This window comes from Austrofundulus limnaeus, unplaced genomic scaffold, assembly GCF_001266775.1.
Source record: "Austrofundulus limnaeus strain Quisiro unplaced genomic scaffold, Austrofundulus_limnaeus-1.0 Scaffold45, whole genome shotgun sequence".
Classification (NCBI taxonomy): domain Eukaryota; kingdom Metazoa; phylum Chordata; class Actinopteri; order Cyprinodontiformes; family Rivulidae; genus Austrofundulus; species Austrofundulus limnaeus.
In genome coordinates, this window is record NW_013952447.1 from 470424 (window position 1) to 493630 (window position 23207).

The 23207-nt window shown below is 37.6% G+C and overlaps 1 protein-coding gene across 1 annotated transcript; it reads left to right on the plus strand.

Annotated features, from left to right (window-relative positions):
- Positions 1-2650: 2650 nt before the first annotated feature.
- ugt8 (UDP glycosyltransferase 8) lies at positions 2651-22879 on the plus strand. The gene is made up of 6 exons (XM_014007854.1): positions 2651-2787; positions 10330-11162; positions 14318-14460; positions 17560-17636; positions 19185-19404; positions 19576-22879. Exons 2-6 carry the CDS (start codon positions 10332-10334, stop codon positions 19943-19945), a joined length of 1641 nt encoding a protein of 546 aa, XP_013863308.1. The 5' UTR covers positions 2651-2787; positions 10330-10331; the 3' UTR covers positions 19946-22879.
- Positions 22880-23207: the final 328 nt, after the last annotated feature.

Here is a 23207-nt window from a genome sequence, read left to right on the forward strand (position 1 = left end):
GGGATATATCGTATCGTGACACCTCTGTCATGATATGTATCGTATCGCCAAATTCTTGCCAATACACAGCCCTAGTTATTAATGAAGTTCGTGTACTCAGACCAGTAATATTTGGGGTCACAAGTTTAAGCCATCGATATTTTGTGGGTCAGAAGATAAAAAGTTTGGGAATCTCTGGTCTAGAAGGTCTTGAACATGGCAAATCACAGTCAATTTAATATATTTCATAACATCACAAAAAGTTTTGATTGAAATGGTTTCTTCTAAGCATGAAATGGTTTGGTTTGACACTGGCAGGGAAGGCAGCAGGGGCTATAATTTTTTTCAGGAATACTGGGCCTTTAATTTATTTATAGTTTCAGTAAAAGAAGATGGTTGACCACAACTTTTATCTTCATAATAAAGTAGGTTACCTTATAACTGATGGTGTACAGCAGTACTCTAACTAGGATTGCCATGTAATATCCAGTCATTCAGTTGACTTTTATAACTTTCTGATGTGTGGATATAAATTCTAAACACAACAGATCTGAGAGGTCCAACATATTGTCCATTTTGGAATTCCAAACTTTTCCAGACTCAAATTTTYAGACATCTAATCCAATTTTGAGTCTTTTTTCACATTAAAACATCTTGAATTTTAGTTTGTTTCTACAAATTTTCTTTCTTTTGTTTTAATCTGTAAACAGGTTTCCTTCACAGCCTTTTGGGGTGTTAGCATGTTCTCCCTGAGCACTCTTTTTTTACGGTTTCTTCACCCAGAAATAACCYCATGCAGGTCAAGAAAAAGTTCTGTGAAAAAGAGTATTTTTTAATTGGATTAAGCAGCTAATGTTGACATTGCAAACAGGGTTACCTCGAAAAAAAAAGTTGCATTTCCTCTTTCAATTTAGAGAAATTTGCAATGCCAGTGGTAACAGATCTAAAACTTGACATTACGGTGATAATGCTCATTTTTTTCGATTAAATTCRACAATGAAATACCTTGTTTGTCAGACCAACTTTTATGACATGCTGATTTTGAGATTCTTAAAATATGCAACTGTAAATAAATTCAGGAAACTTCAATGTKTTATTTTTCATACTTTTTCACAGAAAGGTGCCTTATGCCAATAAGATAAGTTGGAATCCACACCTTATTCTGAGGCAATGGACAGAATAATTTGTGTGGGTTTTGACTGAGAAAATGTMAGTAACATCATCTGTCTCCATAACACTGACATGAAATTCATGCCCAAATCAAACTCTGGAAGTGGTCATTCAACTAGATCTGTTACAAAAGGACAACTGATATTACCAACTTTTAAAAACTGTTACGGCCAGAGGTATTTCTTCTGTGTTTATACTAAAGCATGGAABGACATTCCTCAAAACATAAAGTCCATTTCAAAACTACAGCCCTTTAAGAAGAATCTTGTCTGCCATCTGCTGGACACTTTTTGTTGTGCTCATATTTAGATGTCCTATTTTGCAAATGCTGCCTTTTTGAAATTTGGTATGCTTGTTTGTCTTTGTGTCTATGGTGTATAATGATGTGATTGTGATGCTGTAATTCTGAGTGTTTTATGTGCTGCAGAACAGGAACCTGCTGTAAAACAGCAAWTATGCTGAGTCAGGCTTGATTTTTAATAATCTTTTCCTGTTAAATCAATAAATCAAAATCAAATCAAATCATTTACACATATATGTTGCAGAAATAAAGCCTCCCTACCAGCTTAGAACAGTGGTAGTGAGGTTGTCTTSTGACTGGGATCTAAGTAAAAGTTTGAATCATTTACACTTTTTTGTTTTACTGCACATAAGCACTACAGCTGCTGCTATGTGACAGTCTTCAATAGATTAAAATTAATAAAAAGATAAAACAGGTAAGAGATTAACTGTTCATAATCATACAAACAGATTTAACTTTACAGATCTGAATGTTTAAGTCAAAATATGTAGATAACTGCTGTTTTCATGAATTTGTTCATATCTAAACTACTGCTCAGAAATATATGAATTAAATAACCAACAGYGTAAACTACAGACATAATGAACAGTCGCCTAAAATAAAAGCCAATACTTTCAAAATATTCTACAGTAATTTTACACACAAAAAAGCTTCTTTTGACCAMAYGAGAGGCAGATTCTTGCTGTGAAGAATAATAATTAAAAAACACAGTTCAAATTAGTTGTTGCAGCAGTTGAATAACAGCAGTGAATCCACTAAAATACCACTAATTCCTGAGTCACATACTGTATATTGACACACATTCTCATCTGTGTGATAAACAGGGCAAGCCCTGGGCAGTTTGGTGCCCTWTAGGTAAGACCTTTAGGCAAAATTTCAGGTGACGTCCCTCGTGCATTTTTTTTTAAATCTCACTGACAAAGTATCAGATCCAAGAAGTGTGACTAACTAATGACGCTTATCTAAACTATCAGCAGTCATAAAGTCTCCCATATCAGAGGYTAAAGTACCTGAGGGAGCTGGTAGTTTCAGTCCTCACTGAGGACTCACTCACAGTAAGTTTTTTTCTTCTTCCGCCACTCCCTTTCGTTTCCATCTTGCTACACCGCCTAGYCCCGCCTCTAAACCACCCCTTGTGCAAGGGACTGGGACTTACATGTTCCCCCACGCCGTGTCAGTTCCCGGGGACCTATATAAAAAAAACTTCACTCTTATTTATTTTCTTCCTTACCTCCCCCCTTTTTTTGTAAAAAAAAAAATATTTTAATTTCTGTTCAGGTTACGTCTCGACGGTACTTATTCCCCCCTCCGATCGTATCACCTGTCAGTCTGTAAAGGTAAGGCCATTGAACGACTCACACACACACAGGTGGAAGAGGTGTTTKTACAACAGGTGTCTCGGCCGCTCTGTCCGATTTTTACACCGAGAAACTTCTTCTCACGGGCTCTGTTTTATTCGCTGACGTTATGTATGTGTATAGGAATGAGTAACTTTACGAAGATATATATTAGACGCGTTTTCCCCGTTTATATTCTGCTCGGAAACAGCCGAAACCAGCTGAAACTCAGGTGGAGTCAGCCTGTGTTGCGTTCAGTAGCTTCAGGAAATTTCCACACCGACATTATCACTGGTAGAAATTACAAACGCATTTCGCCATGAATTAATTCTGTGTTGCCCGCGTAAATATACATTTACCAGCCAAAGTTTTCATTTAATATTTGAGCATACGGTGATAGTATTTGCTTTAAATTATTCTACTTTGTATTAGCTGCCCAGAGCGACCAGGCTTTGACTTTTTCTCAGTGAATTACTCTTTTCTTAAAACGTTTCCAATTAAAGGGGTTGTACATTTTATTGACGTAGCTCACCCACACAGCATTTATTGCTTCATTTTAAGTGTATTAAGGCTGCAAACTGATAGTAAACTCAGCATGTTTGATGAAAATGTAAAGTGTTTTCCAAAAGCTATAAAAGGATCAGCCCTSCTGTCTGTGCTGCCTGCTTGCCATCACGTTGCATAACATCACCTGATGTTACAGGGGGACAAAAAGGTGTGTGGAGTTGATTTTTAATCCACAAGCATGACGTGTCTTAAGACACATTTTTACAGACATGCATGTTGTTGTGAAACGTCCAACCTACTCGTCAATTTTGAGATTCGCTCAATAAGATATGTTTTTTTTTTTTTTGTGGTATGGCTTCAACTCTGAAGGCTGTCTGTGTCATGAGATGAGTCTTCACCCAAAGCCAACACCTATTATACACGATGAAAGGATAAACCCACCTCAGCTGACATGCATACCACYGCAGAGCACCTGTTCACTCAAATTCTAACCCAGAAAAAGACCGTCTTTATAGACAAAGTAAGAGGAGACATGATTATCACCATTCACCTTTTGTACCGAATAGCTGCTTTCACTTGTTTTAGCTCAGTTTCCAGCCACTCCTCATGGTCATCGCTGCTCCAGGATTTGCAGCACATTACGTTAATGAGATGCTGTTACCGGAAACCTACTGGAAACTTTTGTCTCGCTACCCTCCTGTAAAAGTTTATTTGGTGTTACAACGCTTAACTCTGACTTAGATAAAGCCTGTCGGACCTGTTCTTATGTTTTGGCAGTTGTGCTGAGACATGCAGTTGTTTAAGAAAAAAAATCCTGTGACACACGAAGACTGAGCTGCTTGTCTCGACCAGGACACGCTTGTAAATGAGGTTTTAAATCCGAAGGTTTTTTTTTTTTTGTCTCGACCAGGACACGCTTGTAAATGAGGTTTTAAATCCGAAGGTTTTTTTTTTTTCTGGTATCAAAACGATTAAATAAAATACCACATATAGAGTCATGACATTAGAAAGTGTATGAGCTCAAAACTTTTGTAGTTGTTAACTTTGAGCTCCTGTTTTCTTCATTTCCAGGCTTTATTGGCTTTTACAYTGATCTTGGCTCTGTGTAGTCCTTCTGCAATGCTGGTGGAGCTTTAAAAGATAAGAGCATAAGAAACTAAGAGACCATGTTGTCATAATAAACATTATTTCATGTGCCCTGGCATGGGAAAGTAAAGTGCATTTTTTTCTCCTCACAGCTCTTTCAATTATTTATTTTTTGGACAAATTTAAACCTGAAATTTATTTAAAAATGGAGTGTTGGACACATTGTCTTTAAAACATTTTTTTGCAGTGTGGTTTCGTGGAAGTGTCACGAATAATTAATACCTTACCTGTTACAGATAGCTCATTCAGCAACATTAGTCTGGATAAATGGTTTAATTCTGACTGGATTAACAAGCTAATGAATAACCTGAACAGGTYCAAGACTAAAGCGGATCGTTGTCATCTTTAAATGACTCCCTTTTCAAAAACATCACAGTCATTCAAGTGAACATTATTTTTATACTTTTCCCGGTACCTACAGTTTTACATCACCCAATTATTTACATAGTTCTTTGCTTCCAAGCTCATAATTACCAGAAGCTAACTAAAAAAATTAGAGGCAGAGTAAATATTTATAAAATAGTGTTTACATGAACCGCTCTAAGAGATTGGCRTTTTAAGCCGGCATTCCACTTTGGTCTGGCAACACTCAGACTAGGCATTAGCTCATCAGTCCAGTCAGAAGTAAACTCTGTTTAACTCAAAGATCTATCTGCAACAGGTAAGATGCCATTATGTCATACCCTTTCCATAGAACCTCATTTCAAAAGATTTGAACTTTGCTTTTAAACATTTATGGAGTCTTAACTCGCACATACCACTGGCATATTTCTATTGCTTACATTGATAAGCTGCCTTTTGTCTTTTTGTTGTCATGTTGGATTACATTATCAGGGTTTAACCTTTTGAAAGGATTTTCTGCTGACGTTTCTGCTCAACCTTTTACACTTTGAGCAGGTTAAGAATGTGCCCCTTGGATTTTTTTTCCACCAATGGCAAATCAAATATGAATTCAAAGCTAATATGATCTTTGTGCCCATTTGTCCATATTATGCTGATTTTTTTTCTTAATGTTAACTTTTATTAACATGACCTAAGCCTGAAAAGATGCAAGGCAAAACAACTTGAGTTGACTTAAAAATCCAATCTGCCCTTTCATACACTGATACAATGAGCTGAAAGCAAAACCAGCCAACATGGTTTCCGCACGTCAAGGTCAACCATGTCTGCATTAATTTTTTTTCACTGAACTAATACGTGCTGCTTTGAACAAAGGTCAAGTAAGTGGTGCTGTATATATGGATTTTCGTAAAGCGTTTGACACAGTTGATCATTATACTCTCTTATAAAAGTTGATTTCTTTTCAACTTTCATCATCTGCAAACACAGGTTTTCCTCTTATTTGACAGATAGGTGTCAGGTTGTGAAACATGGAAGCTCTGTGTCCGGGTCTCTGTCCTGTTCCGCAGGGTAGCATACTGGGCCCATTGCTTTTCCTATTATACATAAATGACCTTCCAAAAATATTGAMGTATTCAAATATTTTAATGTATGCTGATGATACTGTTCTTTTTTTGGTCTGATTTCAATATTGAATCTACAGTATTAATAGTCAGTTACAAGCAGATCTTCAGACATTTCATGGTTGGCTTCAAGATAATCTTTTGTTATTTAATGTTAAAAAAAACTGTGTGCATGTATTTTTCCTCCCCCAGGAGACATTTCAATATAACAAATCAACTCACTTTTTTAAACAAACCCCTTGATATTGTCACTACCTACAAATATCTTGGAATTACTTTGGATTCTCATTTGACTYATCGTGATTATGTACAAGTCTTAACCACTAAGTTGAAACAGAAATTATACGTTTATTCAAAAATTAGATCCAATCTGACATCTTCTGTTTCAAATATCTATCTTCATGCCATTATACTCTCAACCATGTCGTACTGTTTACCTGTTTGGTCTCTTACAACAAATGAAATCTTAGAAMCCATAGTTAGGCTCTACAACAGGGCCTACAAAATTCATAAAAAACTTCCTGGTTGGACTCATCACTGTATAGTTCTTTCACTGTCTGATGCCTTGACTTTTCAGAATGATGTTTTGTATAGTGGTATTAATTTATATTTTCAGATCCAAGGTGCCAATTATGGAACTCTGTGCATTGCTGCCCAAATCAAATTCTGGAAGTGGTCATTCAACTAGATCTGTTACAAAAGGACAACTGATATTACCAACTTTTAAAAACTGTTACGGCCAGAGGTCTTTCTTCTATTTTTATACTAAAGCATGGAATGACATTCCTCAAAACATAAAGTCCATTTCAAAACTACAGCCCTTTAAGAAGAATCTTGTCTGCCATCTTCTGGACACTTTTTGTTGTGCTCATATTTAGACGTCCTATTTTGCAAATACTGCCTTTTGAAATTTGGTATGCTTGTTTGTCTTTGTGTCTATGGTGTAATAATAATGATGTGATTGTGATGCTGTAATTCTGAGTGTTTTATGTGCTGCAGAACAGGAACCTGCTGTAAAACAGCAATTATGCTGAGTCAGGCTTAATTTTTAATCATCTTTTCCTGTTAAATAAATAAATCAAATCAAATCAAATCAATCATCCTGCTGTGTCAAATCAAGACAGTTACGTCATAAATGCAGTATGTGTCCATAGGTGAATAAAGAAATTATGTCCGAGGCAGTCTTGGACCTGTTCAGATTATTCATTAGCTTTTTGCAGATTACAAAAAAACAAAACAAACAACAAAAAATAAACATCCTGCTCTGTTTGGCTTTAACAGATGTAACAGTTTTAGACATTTTCTCTGTGAAAGCTGAAGTAATGGTTGCTAAAATGTTGTAATTTGCTTTGTTGTTCTTGTTCAGTAACTAAGTGATTCAGCTGGGAACACAGTGTTTATGGTTACCGATCTGAACATCTCTGCAGCGACTCAATATGTAGTTGAGCTGTGATTGTGAAGGAGTTCAGTGGGTCTTTGTAGAAGTGGGAAAGGATATGTCAGTGGATTCAGGTCACTTTCATTTTTTTTATTCCTTATGTTTCTTTTCAAAGTTTCTCTGGTGAGTTTCATGTTAGAGGAAAGATCCTTCTCCAAAGGACATATAAACTTACAAATATCACTATTTGCATATGGTGCATTAATAGTGTAAATCTATGGAAATATAATTGTGTGAAATTTGACTGACTGATRATAATGATGAGGAAGATGATGCATTGTTTTTTTTACGTATTTTGATGTTTTTCACAGCAGGTTTTGCTGGAAAGCTTTCAGCTTGACTATAAAGCTTTATGCAAAACAGATTTTATTATTATTTTTATAGTGGAATATTGTATTCTGGGTTGAACAGTCGAATGGCGGTTAGCGCTGTCGCCTCACAGCCACAAGGTCGCAGGTTTCACTCCTGGCCTTTCTGTGTGGAGTTAGCATGTTCTCGCTGTGCACACATGGGTTTTCTCTGTGCACTCTGGTTTCTTCCCATAGACCAAAAACAGGCATGTTGGGATAATGTAACTCTTAATTTGTCTCTAGGTGTGAATAGAAGTTTCGTCTCTCTTCCTTTGGATGACCTTATAACCTGTACAGGGTGTACTCCACCTCACTATGGTGACACATGGAGACAGGCCCCAGGAGGAGCGGGTAAAGAATATGGATGGATAACGTTTCCCGCACATACAGCTACAAAACYTTTTAATAATCTCTCATCTCACGTCCTGTTTTTGTGTAGACAAGGTAGCTGAAGTGCTAAGCTAACGTTGGCGTGCTCCTCTGTTTTGATGACTAGTGGTTGCACATTTCCTGGTTGAAGTTGGTAATGTGCTGACAAAATTTACTAAAGTTGTGCTTACATTCACATGTTGCAGTTACATTGTATGTTTAAGGTTTGATATTTACATCATTTTCAACATGAGTCCAACATGGTTCAGTATTTCAATTAAGAAGTTCTGCAGTTTTTCATCTCCACTTTGTCCTCATCGATCGATCATTTACTCTTTCCTTTTCCCTTACTTTTCGTCTAGATGCTGCTGTCACTGTGTGCAGGGTAACCAGACACTATTGTCAGTAATCTAAGTCATGACGCAGCACAGTCCTTGGTGGACAGTGGTTGRTTTCTATGGTTTCCATCAACAGTCTGGGCCTTCAAGTGTTCATTAGGTTAACATTCGGACCGTGCTGGTCCGGTCGGAGCGGTGGCCGTCTCCGGTCCTGTCTGTAAGAGCTGTTTGCAGAGGGAAACAGGTGGCTGATGCATTTTATACTTAAACATTGTGCTGAAACTTCAAAAAGCTGTCTTTGTGTTGGCCATGGTTTTGTGGAGAACTTCATTACCACAACTACTTGTGTAGTTGTTTGTAATTTTGTCAGCAGACTCCCCCAAYGTAACGGCAAAAGACAGCAAAGTTAGTTGTTGAGCATTAGAATAACAAAAAAATTATTGATAACTCGTCAAAAAGAGTTTTTTTTTAGCATTGAGTTATAACTCAAAGAATGAGCATGAATTAGAGGCATATTGGTGCTGGCTATACAGACATAATGACTCTTTGTGCTTGTGTTCGTGAATAGAGGTTGAAARTGACGTTGGTACTACCCACTCCATGTCTGTGACAATTGTGTGAAGAAATGGAAAGGTTTTATCTCAGGAAGCAGAGGGTGAAACTATTGAGAGTAAAAAAAACATATCTGTACTAACACTGGAGCATTTTTGTGGTTAGTTTTAGTGTTTGGCTGTTTTCTCTTGTTATAAAAGAGGACTGATCAAAGATGGGGCCAGAGTGAAACTCTCTCAGTGATAGGCTGAAACTCTCTTAGTGATAGGGATTAAAAGACAAGATAAAAGCTTTTTGTCAGGGTTTAGGTGATGTCAGATGAACTGAAAGGATCATCTGACACAGTGAGCTGTTATGATGCTGCTTCTCTGTTCTTCAGGAGAACCCCCCCCCCCCCMCACACACACACACACACAAATAAAAGTCTGTTTTATCAATATAGCAACTTTCTATTTATATTATCTCATGAGTATTGGTTCTATAAAATGTATAATACTGTGTGACTTCTATTTAACAAGTAATGCTAATATAATAATTAGGGCTGGGCGGTATGACCTCAATTTCATATCAGGGTATAAATTGAACCTCTTCACGGTAACGGTATATATCACGGTAGAAAACTATCATGAAAAGTAAAGATAATGTAATTTTTAGAGCTTTTTTTTTTTTTTTTTTGCAGAAAACTAATCTTAATCAAACCCAGCATTTTTGCTTTAATATCAGCCTGCCATACAATGAGCTTCTGCCTGCTGAACTTATAAGCTGCTGTTCTACTGCGAGCTCATCTTCATCATCAGAGCAGAAGCCGACTTTACATTAGCAAGTTGGATTTATGACTGAACGAACATCCAGGTCTTTTTTTATCATCTTTGTGGTGGGTAACAATACATAAAAAACAAGTTTTTTCTCTGACAACTTGGGGGTGAAAAAATGGTTGTTGTTAAAGCTTTGCTCTGCGCCACGTGGAGGGAGGGAGGAAATGATCCCGACGTAACTTTTCTACAGCAGGAGGAGGAAATTTTGAGGATTTATTCTCACTATACATGTTTTAAAACGCTAAAATTTCTTCTTTATATTTCAAACTCCTCCTGCTCAGTTGTCTCTGCACTCGCAGCCCTGCTGACAGATGCGATGAGGTAATGACGATATGACAGTAGAGGATAAATTTCTACCGTAGGCCAACTTCAGACCGTTTCTACCCTCTACCGCATACACCGCACAGCCCTAATAATGATTTTTTTATTCTGACAATATTATGTATTTGTTCTAAAGTGGTAATGAGGTTTGTTTTATAAACACTGTGCCTCTTTAAATAAGTACATAAGATGGTAAATGTGAACATTACCCATTTATTAATTAGATTTTTTTTATCGTTACAGCCATGTCGCTACCATCATCTCTGCTGCTTCTCCTTGGACTCATCACCTGGAGTCCCAGCTCAACGTGGGGCGCTAAAGTGATTGTGGTCCCACCCATTATGTTTGAGTCTCACCTCTACATCTTCAAGACGCTGGCGACAGCTCTACTCCAAGAGGGCCAYGAGAGCCATTTTCTAGTCTCAGAGGGTCGTGAGGTCCCCCCCTCTCCTCACTACCATTTGCAGCGCTACCCAGGGATCTTTAACAGCAGCACAGCTGACAACTTCCTCCAATCGAAAGTCAGCAACATCTTCTCAGGCCGCCTGACATTTCTGGAACTATTTGACATTCTTGACCACTATTCTCAGAACTGTGATGCGGTTGTTGGCAATGTTGAAGTCATGAACCGCCTGAAAGAAGCCAAGTTTGACCTGCTGCTAGTGGACCCCAATGAAATGTGTGGCTTTGTGATCGCTCACATCCTCAATGTGCAATACGCTGTGTTCAGCACAGGCCTGTGGTACCCCGCAGAAGTCGGAGCCCCAGCGCCGTTATCATATGTGCCCGAGTTCAACTCTCTGCTGACAGACCGCATGTCTTTAATGGAGAGGATTGCGAACACAGCCGTTTACCTGGTGCAGCGGTTTGGTGTCCATTTCATTGTGTTGCCCAAATATGACCGGATTATGAAGAAACACGGAGTAAAGCCTCAGGTGGCCATGGCCGACTTGGTGCAGGGGAGCCGGCTGTGGATGCTGTGCACCGACRTGGCTCTGGAGTTCCCAAGGCCTACCCTTCCTCATGTGGTCTACATAGGAGGCATCCTCACCAAGCCCCCCAGCCCTCTACCACAGGTCAGTACCAAGATCTGATCAGGCAGATAAATGGTGGTGTTGTGCCTGCATGGTGCCACTCAAAGGAGGTTGCGTGTCCTAAGTAAAACACCCATTGCTCCTGAAGGTGATGATGGTGTTACACTTAAAGCATTCAAAATCTAATAGAGTGATCTGATGAATATTCTTTTATATTTTATCACAGTAATAAATGTTCAAGACAATTATGAAGTCAAATTGATTCTATGCTGTTAGTAGAGGTAGACAAATTGGTCAGTCAGCCATTAAATTAGAACTATTTTTGTTTTTACCTCTTTTAAAGTAATTATGCCTGGGCATAGGTCTGTGAGCAGCACTTTCTTTTTTTCTTTTTTAAAATTTAAATTTGCTATAAATTTCATTGTGTATTACTACTAATGTTCAATTTGTAGGTCAAAAACTGCCGCATAAATAAGCCATTGGCTGCCCTCATTAAAGAAAAAAAAATCTGCATTAGCAATTTAAAACTGACTGGTCAACTTCTAGCCTTTATGCAGTCATGGGTTTAGAGTCAAATTGGTTTTTTTTTTACCTTTCACCCACTTGAAAGGTTTGTGAATCATTTATTGTTTGTGCATTATTTAAACTCACTCACCCAGACTCAAGGATATTTAAATAAAGAGCAGGAATAGGAATCACRTTTTTTTCTATCTAAAAAAGAAACTGTTTTATTTTATGGGCTTTTCTCTCAAGTAAGGTCAAATTTAAAGGCTGTGATGACTGTTAGAAAGTGTCAGATTGCTATGTGAATAAGATGCTAAACATCACGTAATGATTATGAGTGATTAGCAGAATAGTTCATTTCCAACGGTTAATAACATGTCTGCTTTCTCAACTCTTCATATTGTTCCTTTTTGTACTTGTTCAAAATTTGCAATTGCAATTATCACATCCTGCAACAAAGCAGCCCTTTCTAGTTGATGCTAAAGCTAGGATAGGTTTGAACTGAAGGAATAAGCGTGTACAGAAAATGGATGGATGGATGAATGGATATTTTAAACTCTGAGTGGACGGGGTGGAGAGCTATGGAGAGCAGAGGCGGGCAGTGAAGGGTTGTTAGTCCAGCTTTTGGACACTGAGGGCGCGGGCCGTCGGTATCTGCTGCTGGGGGTTGTAGGAATGCCACTCAAGCAAATAGGAAGCATTGTGCTGTGCTGTGTGGAGGGAGTTATAATGGCTGTGGAGGGAGAACGCAGCCATTGTTCTGTGCAGAGCTCAGGGGACACTGGGACTCTTTTTATGGGGTCACTAAGGCTGTGTTGTAGGGATAGCAGGGCTATGCTGCAGGGACACAGAGCCCAGTGTGCCCATGAGGTTGCTCCGTGCCAGCGCCAAACCGTAGCTGCTGCAGCTGGACCATCGGCCTCCCTCCCTCTACTTGTTCTGTGCTCATGTCACTTCAACATGGCTGCTCCCTGATCACTTTACAACTGCTTAACAAATGGAAATAGGTATTTCACTACTTGCACACTCATTCAAACTATTCATTCTGCAAAACAAAACATATTTTGACTTTCTTTTTCTTCTAAATTAAAAAGGGAAGGCTTTGTCAACTTCAGAAAAGACGAGCTCAGTTCTGAGAAACAGGTTTCCTCAGAAACGTGRATCACTTCTTTAAATGAAGTCCCATTAGAATCACTCTGCTGCTTCCAGGAACATCCTTCCTTTGAGCTGCTGTTCTCAATTAGATCACTCCATCTCAGTCCGTTATTTAACATGAGTTATAATCATAGGATGCCTGCAAATCATTTTTGTGATTTACAACAAAGAAAAACAAGACAGAGGTTTACAAACTCGTACAGAACACATTGAAAAAAAGTGAATCAGTGATGTTTGTTGGTGACATTTTGAAAGTGTCAACAAAAATGATCTGCCTGAAATAGGAAAACAAAAATGCCCCAAGGATTTAAAACTAATTAGAAAAACCTAATTGAAGTGACACCAGATCATTATTATAGTTGTGTTTAAAAACAATGTTCCAGAGAGGTTTTCAGGCATAAATAAATATTAGGAATTTTTTCTTTTTTTTTTACTCTGTAAAAAGACAGGGAAATTTGTGTCCTTGTGGGTTTTATATACTACAGTGCACAAAATCACCGTGTGTTTTGGTTTTATTGGAAACATTTGTAAATCATTACAGTCTTARTTGTTGCTTTAACACAGACAACCTTTTTCAACAAACTGATGGTATTCTGAGTTTCTGGTGCCAGTTTGTTTAACCTGACCTTTACTGATGAAACAATACTGGTAATCCTTTTAAAAATGGTCAAAATCTGGTTCTGAAAACTGCTAACTTTAATGTTCACAGAGTAATAAACCTCTGCTGTTTTAGATTTTTGTATTTAGTAAATGTAATGAAGACATTTTTTCAGTGKTTTTTTTAAAAAGCAATTGTTTCTACACATGAAACAGACTATTAGTTGTTGTATTTCTATTAGACTAATCTTTCCATTTTGTTTGCTTATGATTTGATTGATTTGTTTAACAAGGTACAGTTTTATTTAAAATAGAGATGATATTCCAATGAGTCATATGCTTTGGGATGCTGGTGCCCATATCCAGTATGCACTGTGCGAGGGGCGGGCTACATCCTGGACAGGTCGCAGGTCCATCACAGGGCCACACATAGAGACAAACGAGACAGACAACAATTCACTCACTCACACCTAAGAACAATTTAGAGTTACCAATGAACCTAACAGTCATGTTTTTGGTGTGTGGGAGGAAGCCGAAGAGAACCCACGCATGCACGGAGAGAACATGCAAACTCCACCCGGAAAGGTCCCGGTGCCGGGATTTGATCCAGTGACCTTCCTGCTATTTTGTAGTGAATTAAATTATTTTCCCCAATTTTTAATGGATCACTGACTGTGCACATGTATTCATGGTAGTGAAGCTGTAGATCACCCGTAGTTGTAGTTTCCACTTYGTGATTCTTTCAAAATAAAACTGCTATGAAGGAAACAGATGTGGATAATTTGGCATTTAGCAGGTGTTAAATAAACCACACCCCCGCTGTGTGGTAGCGAACCATGGTTGTTGGGGAAGCAACTGTTTAAATCAGTTAAAACACGAGTGTGAAGAAAAGTCTATYCGAAAATTTACTTCATCTCCTGTGCTTTCTCCTCTTCCTGCAGGATTTTGAGTTGTGGGTTAGAGACACCACAGAGCACGGCTTTGTGGTCGTGTCRTTCGGAGCTGGAGTCAAGTACCTCTCGCAGGACATTGCTCACAAACTGGCAGGAGCGCTCGCCAGGCTGCCCCAGCGTGTCATCTGGAGGTAAACCTCACACATGCACTGAGCTGAACAAAGTAAATCAGGAAATACTCAGCGCTCAGTCTCACATGACTTGGATCCCAATAAACGGTTGTACTGCAAACAAAGAACGTGGCAAAATAAAGGGAATTGTTTGCTTTCAAATCAGTCAGCCACTGTCACTTTAATTCTTAGTCATTTAGTTTTTAGTTGAAGTGTGTTTTTATTGTCATTTGTTTAATTTTGTGTTTTTAATGTGGTAAAGTGTCCTTGGGTGTCCTGAAAGGCATTAAAAGTTTAAATATTTTATTATTCTGAATATAATTATTATTATCACCCTTATCATAAATTCAAAGAAGGCAAAACCCAAAAATTTCTTAAAAATAGAAAAGAATGAGAGTTCTTRTTGCACAATATTTTCGAACATTATCTTTGAACCAGTTAATATTTAACYTTTTTATCTTGGCATATTTAAAACCAGGTGAGTCATTAACTACAATGACCCACATTGTTTTTGAGTCATTCTAGTAGCATGTGTGATGTAGAATTTTATTTATTCATACAGAAATCGGTTAGGGTTGCATCATGACTTTTTATTAAAAAAGAACTCTAAAAATAAACCAGTTGCTGTGTAAAAGTTTTGGTCAATTCCWGTTTCACGTGCAGCAGAAATCAAAGCTCTGACTGGAGAACATGAGACCTGATTTCTATATAATGTAGTTTGTTTACAGACAAAAACACTTTATATGTGATGTCATCACTAACCGAAAAGGTCAGCAGACTCTGTACTTTTTATCATTCCTTGTAAAGTTTCAGAATCCACATTAAGCATTTAAATTTAAATTTAAAATGTGTTGTTAAGGATGAGGTGAAAATTTAGTGTTTTTTCTTCTTCTATTGTTTCTGTTTTAAACACAAACACTTTTTAAAGGATCAACTCTTAGTAGCAGTATTGACAAAACTTTGGTGTGCCTCATCCTCGTGTTTACCTTTAAATGATTCTGAGCGTCTGTGTCGCTGTTTCTTCAGAGTCTGCTTATGATACAGAACAAACAAAAAGTTTAAAAAAATCAAGACAATCAAAAGGAAAACACAGTTCAGTTGTCCATTTTTGCTCTCACATCATTTTTTGCTCTGTTTATTAAAAATAAATAAAAGGCTGTAATTAAAAACAGAACACAGTCATTTACAAACTTTTTAAATCCATATCTAATCTAAAACAGAATAATAAAAACATTAATACTTGCTAAAAGCAATAAATAAAATAATTTTTGACAAGGATTTATTTTTAACTGAGGAAAATGTATGTTTCTTTCTTGGTTTTAGTCCATTTACTATATTCAAAGCTGTAGAAGCATGATTTTACATACACAATTTACTGGTTGCTCTGAGATGTTTCACGAGCTATTTAATTAAACAATAAATAACAGATACAGCAGAGACGATATGATTTAATTCCCAGTTTAATCATTTAGTAAGTTGTCTATAAACTAACTTCAATAAGATTTCGAGCTTGGATTACTTGCAAATAATTCACTTGTCTTAATCTAAATATTTCAAACCAAACTCCAGTTTCTTTGGAAAGTGGACTGTATTGCCGTATTAAAGAAACACTGACATTGGTCATATAGCAGGGAGGGTTAGTTAATTGATTGCCATAAAGTCGAAACAGATACGACAGTTTTATGGTGACCAAAAAGAGAAATACCACAGCTTAATGRAATATGAAACTTTTTATTGCAAGAACAACTAACTGTTCCCATGGTGAGCCTGTTTACTCAGTAAATCCTCATGTTGACACATTGTTCAGATAGGTCGTTATCAAAAACGAGGGTAGTTTATGTGTGATGACTTCTTTCTTTACATTTTTTATTATTAAATATGTGATATGACGAAGAGGAAGCCAGGGCTTGATTTAATAGCCGTTACTGTTGTACAGAATCTGCTTTATAAATCTGTGCCCCGAACCGCAGGTCAACTGATGCACTTATCAAAATCTTGAAGCTGGAGGCGACGGTCACTTTGTAGACCCATGACTTTAAATGGTAATCTGGTTTGCAGTAGTTCCACAAAACTTGGAGAACAGAAGAGGAAGAGGGCTGATGGGAGGGACGGGGACGGAGCCAAATGAATTGTGTCATTAATACCTCAATGAATGTAGGCTTTGATTGGTGGGACAATGAAGCAAGGCTTTGTTGACTACAGATWAAAAGAGCTGGGGATGGGCAGGGAATCAGACGCGGATGGACAGATGGAGGTTGTTGTGTAGCATGAATATGCATCGGGAGCGGAAGTGCTTCTCTCCCACACACACAGCGACAGTACATACACGGTGATGACGGTGACGAGTCTGACTCCGGGTCACCCAGTTCCTTCTTTTTTTTTTTTTTTTGAGACATGAGTAGCTCCAGACCAATTTGTCATTCCGTCGAATTGTTCCTCTGCAGCTTTGGTATCCAAAAAGTCTGCCGCTTTGCTTTCTCCTCAGTCTGCTCTGTACAYTTTTGTCTTTGTTAGCAGCAGCACCACTGATTTAATCTACTCGAGGACACTTTAGGTTTTTGGTTCAGGCTTTTAGCTCCCATCAAGTGCTGGGCGTGATAGGCTCTGAAGACGGTGACAGGTGTGGAGTTTGACTTGGCCGGCGGCACACTTGTCAAACAGTGCAGGTGTCCTCAAGTGACCTCAAGCAGGGAAGAAACCTCTCATTTGAGTAGAAGATAAAAGTTTCATACAGCAGCTGAGAGACTGCAGGAGTTAGAAGGATATATTGTAAATGAATTCACATCATTATAGGATTAACCATCCATTGTTTGCTGGAGCGTGTGTTTTCTTACATCATAAATATTTGTTACAAACTTAAGTGCATTACGCTTTTGGTACAATGCTGGCTATAAATAAAAGCACAGCTTGAGCCTGTGTTGGGTATTCTGCATGCATTATTGTCTGCAGGATTGTATACAAACAAGGTCACGTGTGCGAAGTGATTCAACAGTATTCTTTGCTTGAGAATAAAAAAAAGTCGTTCTGCTCTTCTTCGATCAAACATTTTTGGGAGTGTTTGATAAACTGTGTCAGTTCTCTTTGGTCCTCTCTCTTCATTGTTTTCTTCTCGTTCCTCAGATTCTCCGGCATTGCCCCCAGTAATCTTGGGAACAACACCAAGCTTGTTGACTGGATGCCTCAAAATGATTTATTGGGTGAGGACATCACTGGTTGTGTCTGTCACAGTGTACTTCTTTTATCGACAACCATCTTTTATTTCATTTGTACGTCTGCTTCAAAGCAAAATGGATGTTTGTTGTTTTGCTTTGTTTTTACAAAACAGTTTTCTTGTTGTTGTGACATGCAATGTTTTGTTTGCCAGAAGTACAAAACTAAAGAAATATTTTTTATTTGTAATGTAAAAGTTTGTGAAGATGGAACAGTATTTTAAATCAAGTCTTTCTTGCTGATCCATACAGACTGACAACCAAACTTTCAAAAAAAATCACATAAAACAAAAGTGTGTTTATGATATTGCATCAAGACTTACTTTAGTGTATTCCTTTAAAAAAATAGCAGAAAGATTTGGTGATCGCTTAGATTGCATTATGACATATTTTGATTTTTTTTCCCTGTGGGAAGAACACCATCTTTAAACTTTGCGCGATTTTGTTGGGGACTGGGRATTTGCCACAAAAATCTGGAATGATATTTAATGGGTAATGCTTTCTTTTATGGTACCCTTATTATCATGTAATTACAAGGTAATAAAATGTAATTAAATGTAATTACTACCTTATTACCATATAATTACCTTGTAATTAGGGTACAGTTTTACTATGTAATTAATTGTCTGCAGTGATGTAGCACTTACCTGATAATGTATTACAATTCACTATGTAACACCTAAATAAGTAGTAGGTAATTTGGACAGTTTTAAAGTTGTATTTAATTGCAATTAACCACTAACCACAAAATTTGGTTGCATTATTTTGGTTATATAGTGTTGAGTTACTATTGAATAGTAATTTGATTGTAGTTACCCAATAAAGGTAGTTTTACTAACAGAGTTTTTCTTTTGTACCCTAATTACCTTGTAATTACATGGTAATAAGGGTACCGTAAAAGAAAGCGTTAACAGTTAATGAAGCTAACCCAGCTAAAGTTTCTGAGCAATGGTTAGTAATAAACAAAAAGACTTCATATGCATATAAACTTCCCAATACCTCTTGTNGGGTAACGCTTTCTTTTATGGTACCCTTATTACCATGTAATTACAAGGTAATAAAATGTAATTAAATGTAATTACTACCTTATTACCATATAATTACCTTGTAATTAGGGTACAATTTTACTATGTAATTAATTGTCTGCAGTGATGTAGCACTTACCTGGTAATGTATTACAATTCACTATGTAACACCTAAAAAGGTAAATAGGTAATTTGGACAGTTTTAAAGTTGTATTTAATTGCAATTAACCACTAACCACAAAATTTAGTTGCATTCTTTTGTTTATAAATATAGTGTTGAGTTACTTTTGAATAGTAATTTGATTTTATTTACCCAATAAAGGTAGTTTTACTAACAGGAGTTTTTCTTTTTTACCCTAATTACCTTGTAATTACATGGTAATAAGGGTACCATAAAAGAAAATGTTACCAGTTAATGAAGCTAACCCAGCTAAAGKTTCTGAGCAATGGTTAGTAATAAACAAAAAGACTTCATATGCATATAAACTTCCCAATACCTCTTGTCATGTAGGCCAYGCTAACACAAGGGCTTTTCTGAGCCACGGGGGCCTGAACAGCATCTACGAGGCCATGTATCATGGAGTACCAGTGGTGGGTGTGCCCCTTTTTGGAGACCATTACGATACTATGACTCGTGTTGCAGCCAAAGGGATGGGTATCATGCTGCACTGGAAGTACATGACAGAGGACGATCTCTTTAAAGCTCTGACCAGCGTCATCGAAGACACCAGGTAAGATTTGTTTAAATCTTCCTTGCAAATCACAGACTCACACTTTGTWTATCTGTGAAACCTTTTCCTGTGCCTTTTAGTTTGTCCGTAAAACTCAAATGTTAACTGTTGAACGTATTATGTCTGTTTTAACTACTTCTTTTTGTGTGTTTTTTTTTTATTTACATCTAGGTATCGCCAGCAGGCACATCTTCTCTCCAGCATTCACAAAGATCAGCCAGGCCACCCTGTGACCAGGGCTGCCTACTGGATCAGTTACATCCTCCGTCACAACGGTGCCAATCACCTGCGCTCGGCGGTGTACAACGTGTCCGTCTATCAGTACTTTCTACTGGATGTGGTTTTCACTCTAGCAGCTGGCCTTGCTCTCRCAGGCTTTTTGCTGAGCAGGTTGGTGCGATTGCTTAAAGGGAAGCATAGCAGAGGAGGCGCTACCAGGGATGATGGTACCTTGACCAACGGACACTGCCATAGTGGGAGCCTTGCCAACGGGAAGCACAAACGCAACGGCTCCTTAAAAAGCGAGAAGAAGCTGAATTAACGGTTTACTGGCAAAGCGAAGACGAAGGTGCCCCGAGGACTCGTTCACTAGGTTTGTTTCATCGCTTTAACGAAAGCTTGGAGGGGAGGAAAAAAAAAAAGAAGCTGTTTTTAGGTCTGCGTCAGGAGGCGACTGCCACTCAGATGGAGTGTGAGGCTGTGGGGAGGATAACACTACGCATCGAGTGGAGACAGAGCAAGGCATCGGGTGCTCAAAATCTGTGTGTATGTGTGTGTGTTTAGGTGAATGTTTAAGTGTGCAAAAAGGCAAATTTAACAACAAAACAAAACTGTAACAGCAACTACAGCAYGACACTGGAAAAGACACGTTAGAGGACGCTGTTTCTGTACGAGCATCATCTCCTTCGAGTTCTCTGCTGTCTTCCTGCCCTTCTCACCTGTAGAAGGATGATGAAAAAAAAAAAAAGGAGTCGGGTGAGGAGGATCCTGAGCGCCAACCATTCATCCTCAGAACAAAACATCCAGCAGCTTTGGAMATACTTAGAATTTAATGCTTTAAACTGCAAACTCCAAGTGTCTGGTAAACTGTAAATACAAGATAAATCTATTTATTGCTGCTCAGAAGCTTTTTAATGACACCTTTTTAGCTTTATCTCTTGTTTTTAATTTATTTCATGCATCAGAGGTGTGACTGTGTGATCGTAGACTTGCACTTCATACTCTAAACTCACATCCGCACTGTTGCTCTTTATAATTAAAACAAATACAGATGACAACAGTCATTCTAAGCGTGTCCTGAAGCCCTGTGCTTTCTGCTCTAGGATAATCTGCAGTATTTACTGCGGTAATCAGACTCATCAGTGTGAAAACAAACCATTTTCTCTTTTTACATGGTAGTGCCAACTTGTGATAGCCTTTAGGAGTGTGGCACTGTCATTGTATCCTTATTGGCCTTTGTTCTGGTAGAGAATAACTCTACTGTCTGGCGTCTGTGTGAAAAGGTGATCACGTTAATATGAGAAATACAGTAATTAAATGCACAAAAGGATAATAAAGAGGGGAAATGTGTTTAAGYCCAGCTTAAAAAAAACTGATGGAGAATGAGTCATAACATAACTTTTTGTTGATTAGTTTGCATTCCTAGTAAAATTTCATAGCTTGGATGCCATTTTAAATGCTGCACTTAACTTTGTCCAGCTTTTTTTCATTTCACATTTAGTTGTTTATTATTTCTTAATAATTCTAACTTGCGTTGCGAATGTTTGTTCTAAATTTTACTGTTCGTGTTGCGTTTCCCCACTCACTGTTTCCGCTTCAATTCGTTTGATAAACTTTGCCGTTTAGGTCCAAACCGGCCCGCTTTATTTAATTTGTAATAATTTTGAGGATGAATGAATCACATTAACAATGTGGCCTTTTATAATGCAAATTGAAGTGTGTGGTGTATGTGTGCTTGTTGTTCCAATGTTTTAGAACGTTAGATGGCGTTAGACTGAGTATGGGTAATGATATGTTTTAGCCCGTTGAGATTCTTGTGAAAATAGTTTCTGACGTAAAAATATGTTTATGCACCAAAAACATGCATAAAAAACATTTTTCTTCAAGTTAGTCATCCTGAGTGACTTTTTCCCCACTTTCTTTTCTCCCTTGACCTTTTATTAAAGAGATAGATTTTTTTTAAAAGTGGGGTTTTGTATGAGAGTTATGACCAGTTAATATCTTACCCATTGTAGATTTAAATGATCTCAGTTTGGAGAAATTGTTTAATTCTGACTGGATTGTTTGCTGCTCTCAGTGCTGTTTGCACTTACATATGATAGAATTTAATAAAAAAAAGTAATGTAAAAGTGAAACTGGGCGTGATGAGGTAAAAAATGTTTTTCTAGGAAAAGCTATGAAAATTTTCAGATTTGATGTTTTGAGAGTGCAGAAAGCTTATTCTTCAAAGTTTMTTCAGAGCTATCTACAGCAGGTAAGATAGCGATTGTTCACAACCTGTCTCAAAAAGAACTGAACTACCACTTTAAACCTCTAGCTGTTCATTTGAAATAAATTTAGGAAAAGAGAGAGGGAAAACTTTAAACCTGTTTGCCAGCTTAAAGCACTCTGCAGCCAGGTGGATCTTTTCAGGGACTGAACACCTTGCTAATGGGATATTTCACCAAAGCAGTAAAATTCTTGCGGACATAATAACCACTCCTGTGACACGTACTGCAATTTTCTGTCTATATATWTTTTTCTGAACAAACCAAACGTCTACTTTGTAAAGCTAAAAATTACAGTAGCATTCTAACAAGGTAGCTGTTTACCAACTAAATATGGGCTCAGTTGCAGCCAGAAAATGGTAATAAATAGTAAAAAACAGAAGTGTTCACTTAATTCAAGAAAACAACCATTTCACTAGTATGTTTAGTATATTTTCTTTCTCTGTGAGCTACAAAATACACTTGCACAGCASAACCGAGCCCTGCTAAAATTAAAAAGAAAAAAAAAAGAAGGGACTCTCATACTTGAATCAACAACTTAATCAACATCAGCTGCTTAGGCTCCTACCTGCAGGTGCTACACAAGCTATGAACAGAGTCTGAAGCRTTTAGAAAATGTTAGTGACAATTTATCTTTTTGTTATTTTGCAGTATTAATGTTTTTGCCCACACAGGTCAAAAAGAAGAAGTCATCTTTTAATCTAATTTAATGTGCAGATTGTGCAGTCTGACATTGTCTCCAGTTTTGTAACGTTTGTATGTCCTCAACTTGAAATCTGAATTTATAAGTGCACTTGGTTGTTCCTTCGTCCTGCTGTAATCTAGTTGCCTTTTTACCTCCATTCTCATGTATTAGCTCTCTTTTCTTGCTTTATTTTGAGATGACACAAAGTTTTCACTTTTTTTTTCCTGTCATGCGTGTCTCTGTTGTAAATAGAATGTAAACAAAATACTAATGCTGAATAAAAATGGCACATTTTGTTTGCAGAGTTGATGGGATTTTATTTTTGGTTTGCTTTAGAATGTTTTTTTTGTCTTTGTGAAGGCTGCTTCGCTGTGGCAGCCATCTTGAATAGGATTGACTTCAACAGYTGGTTGAAGGTAAATCCAGAGGTGACTTTCCGAAAGTCTCGTTGAAATCTGTCTTCTAGTTCATTAGAAAGATTCAGCTTCAGCAGCAGGTGATGAAAATGATTTTCTGTGGCCGTTACGGTCAGCAAACCCAACTCTCAGATGCTCAAACGTCTCATCCAATCAGAGATCTTTATGGATTTTCAAGCATGCCCGTTCACTAAAACTTCAAATTAAAACACGACA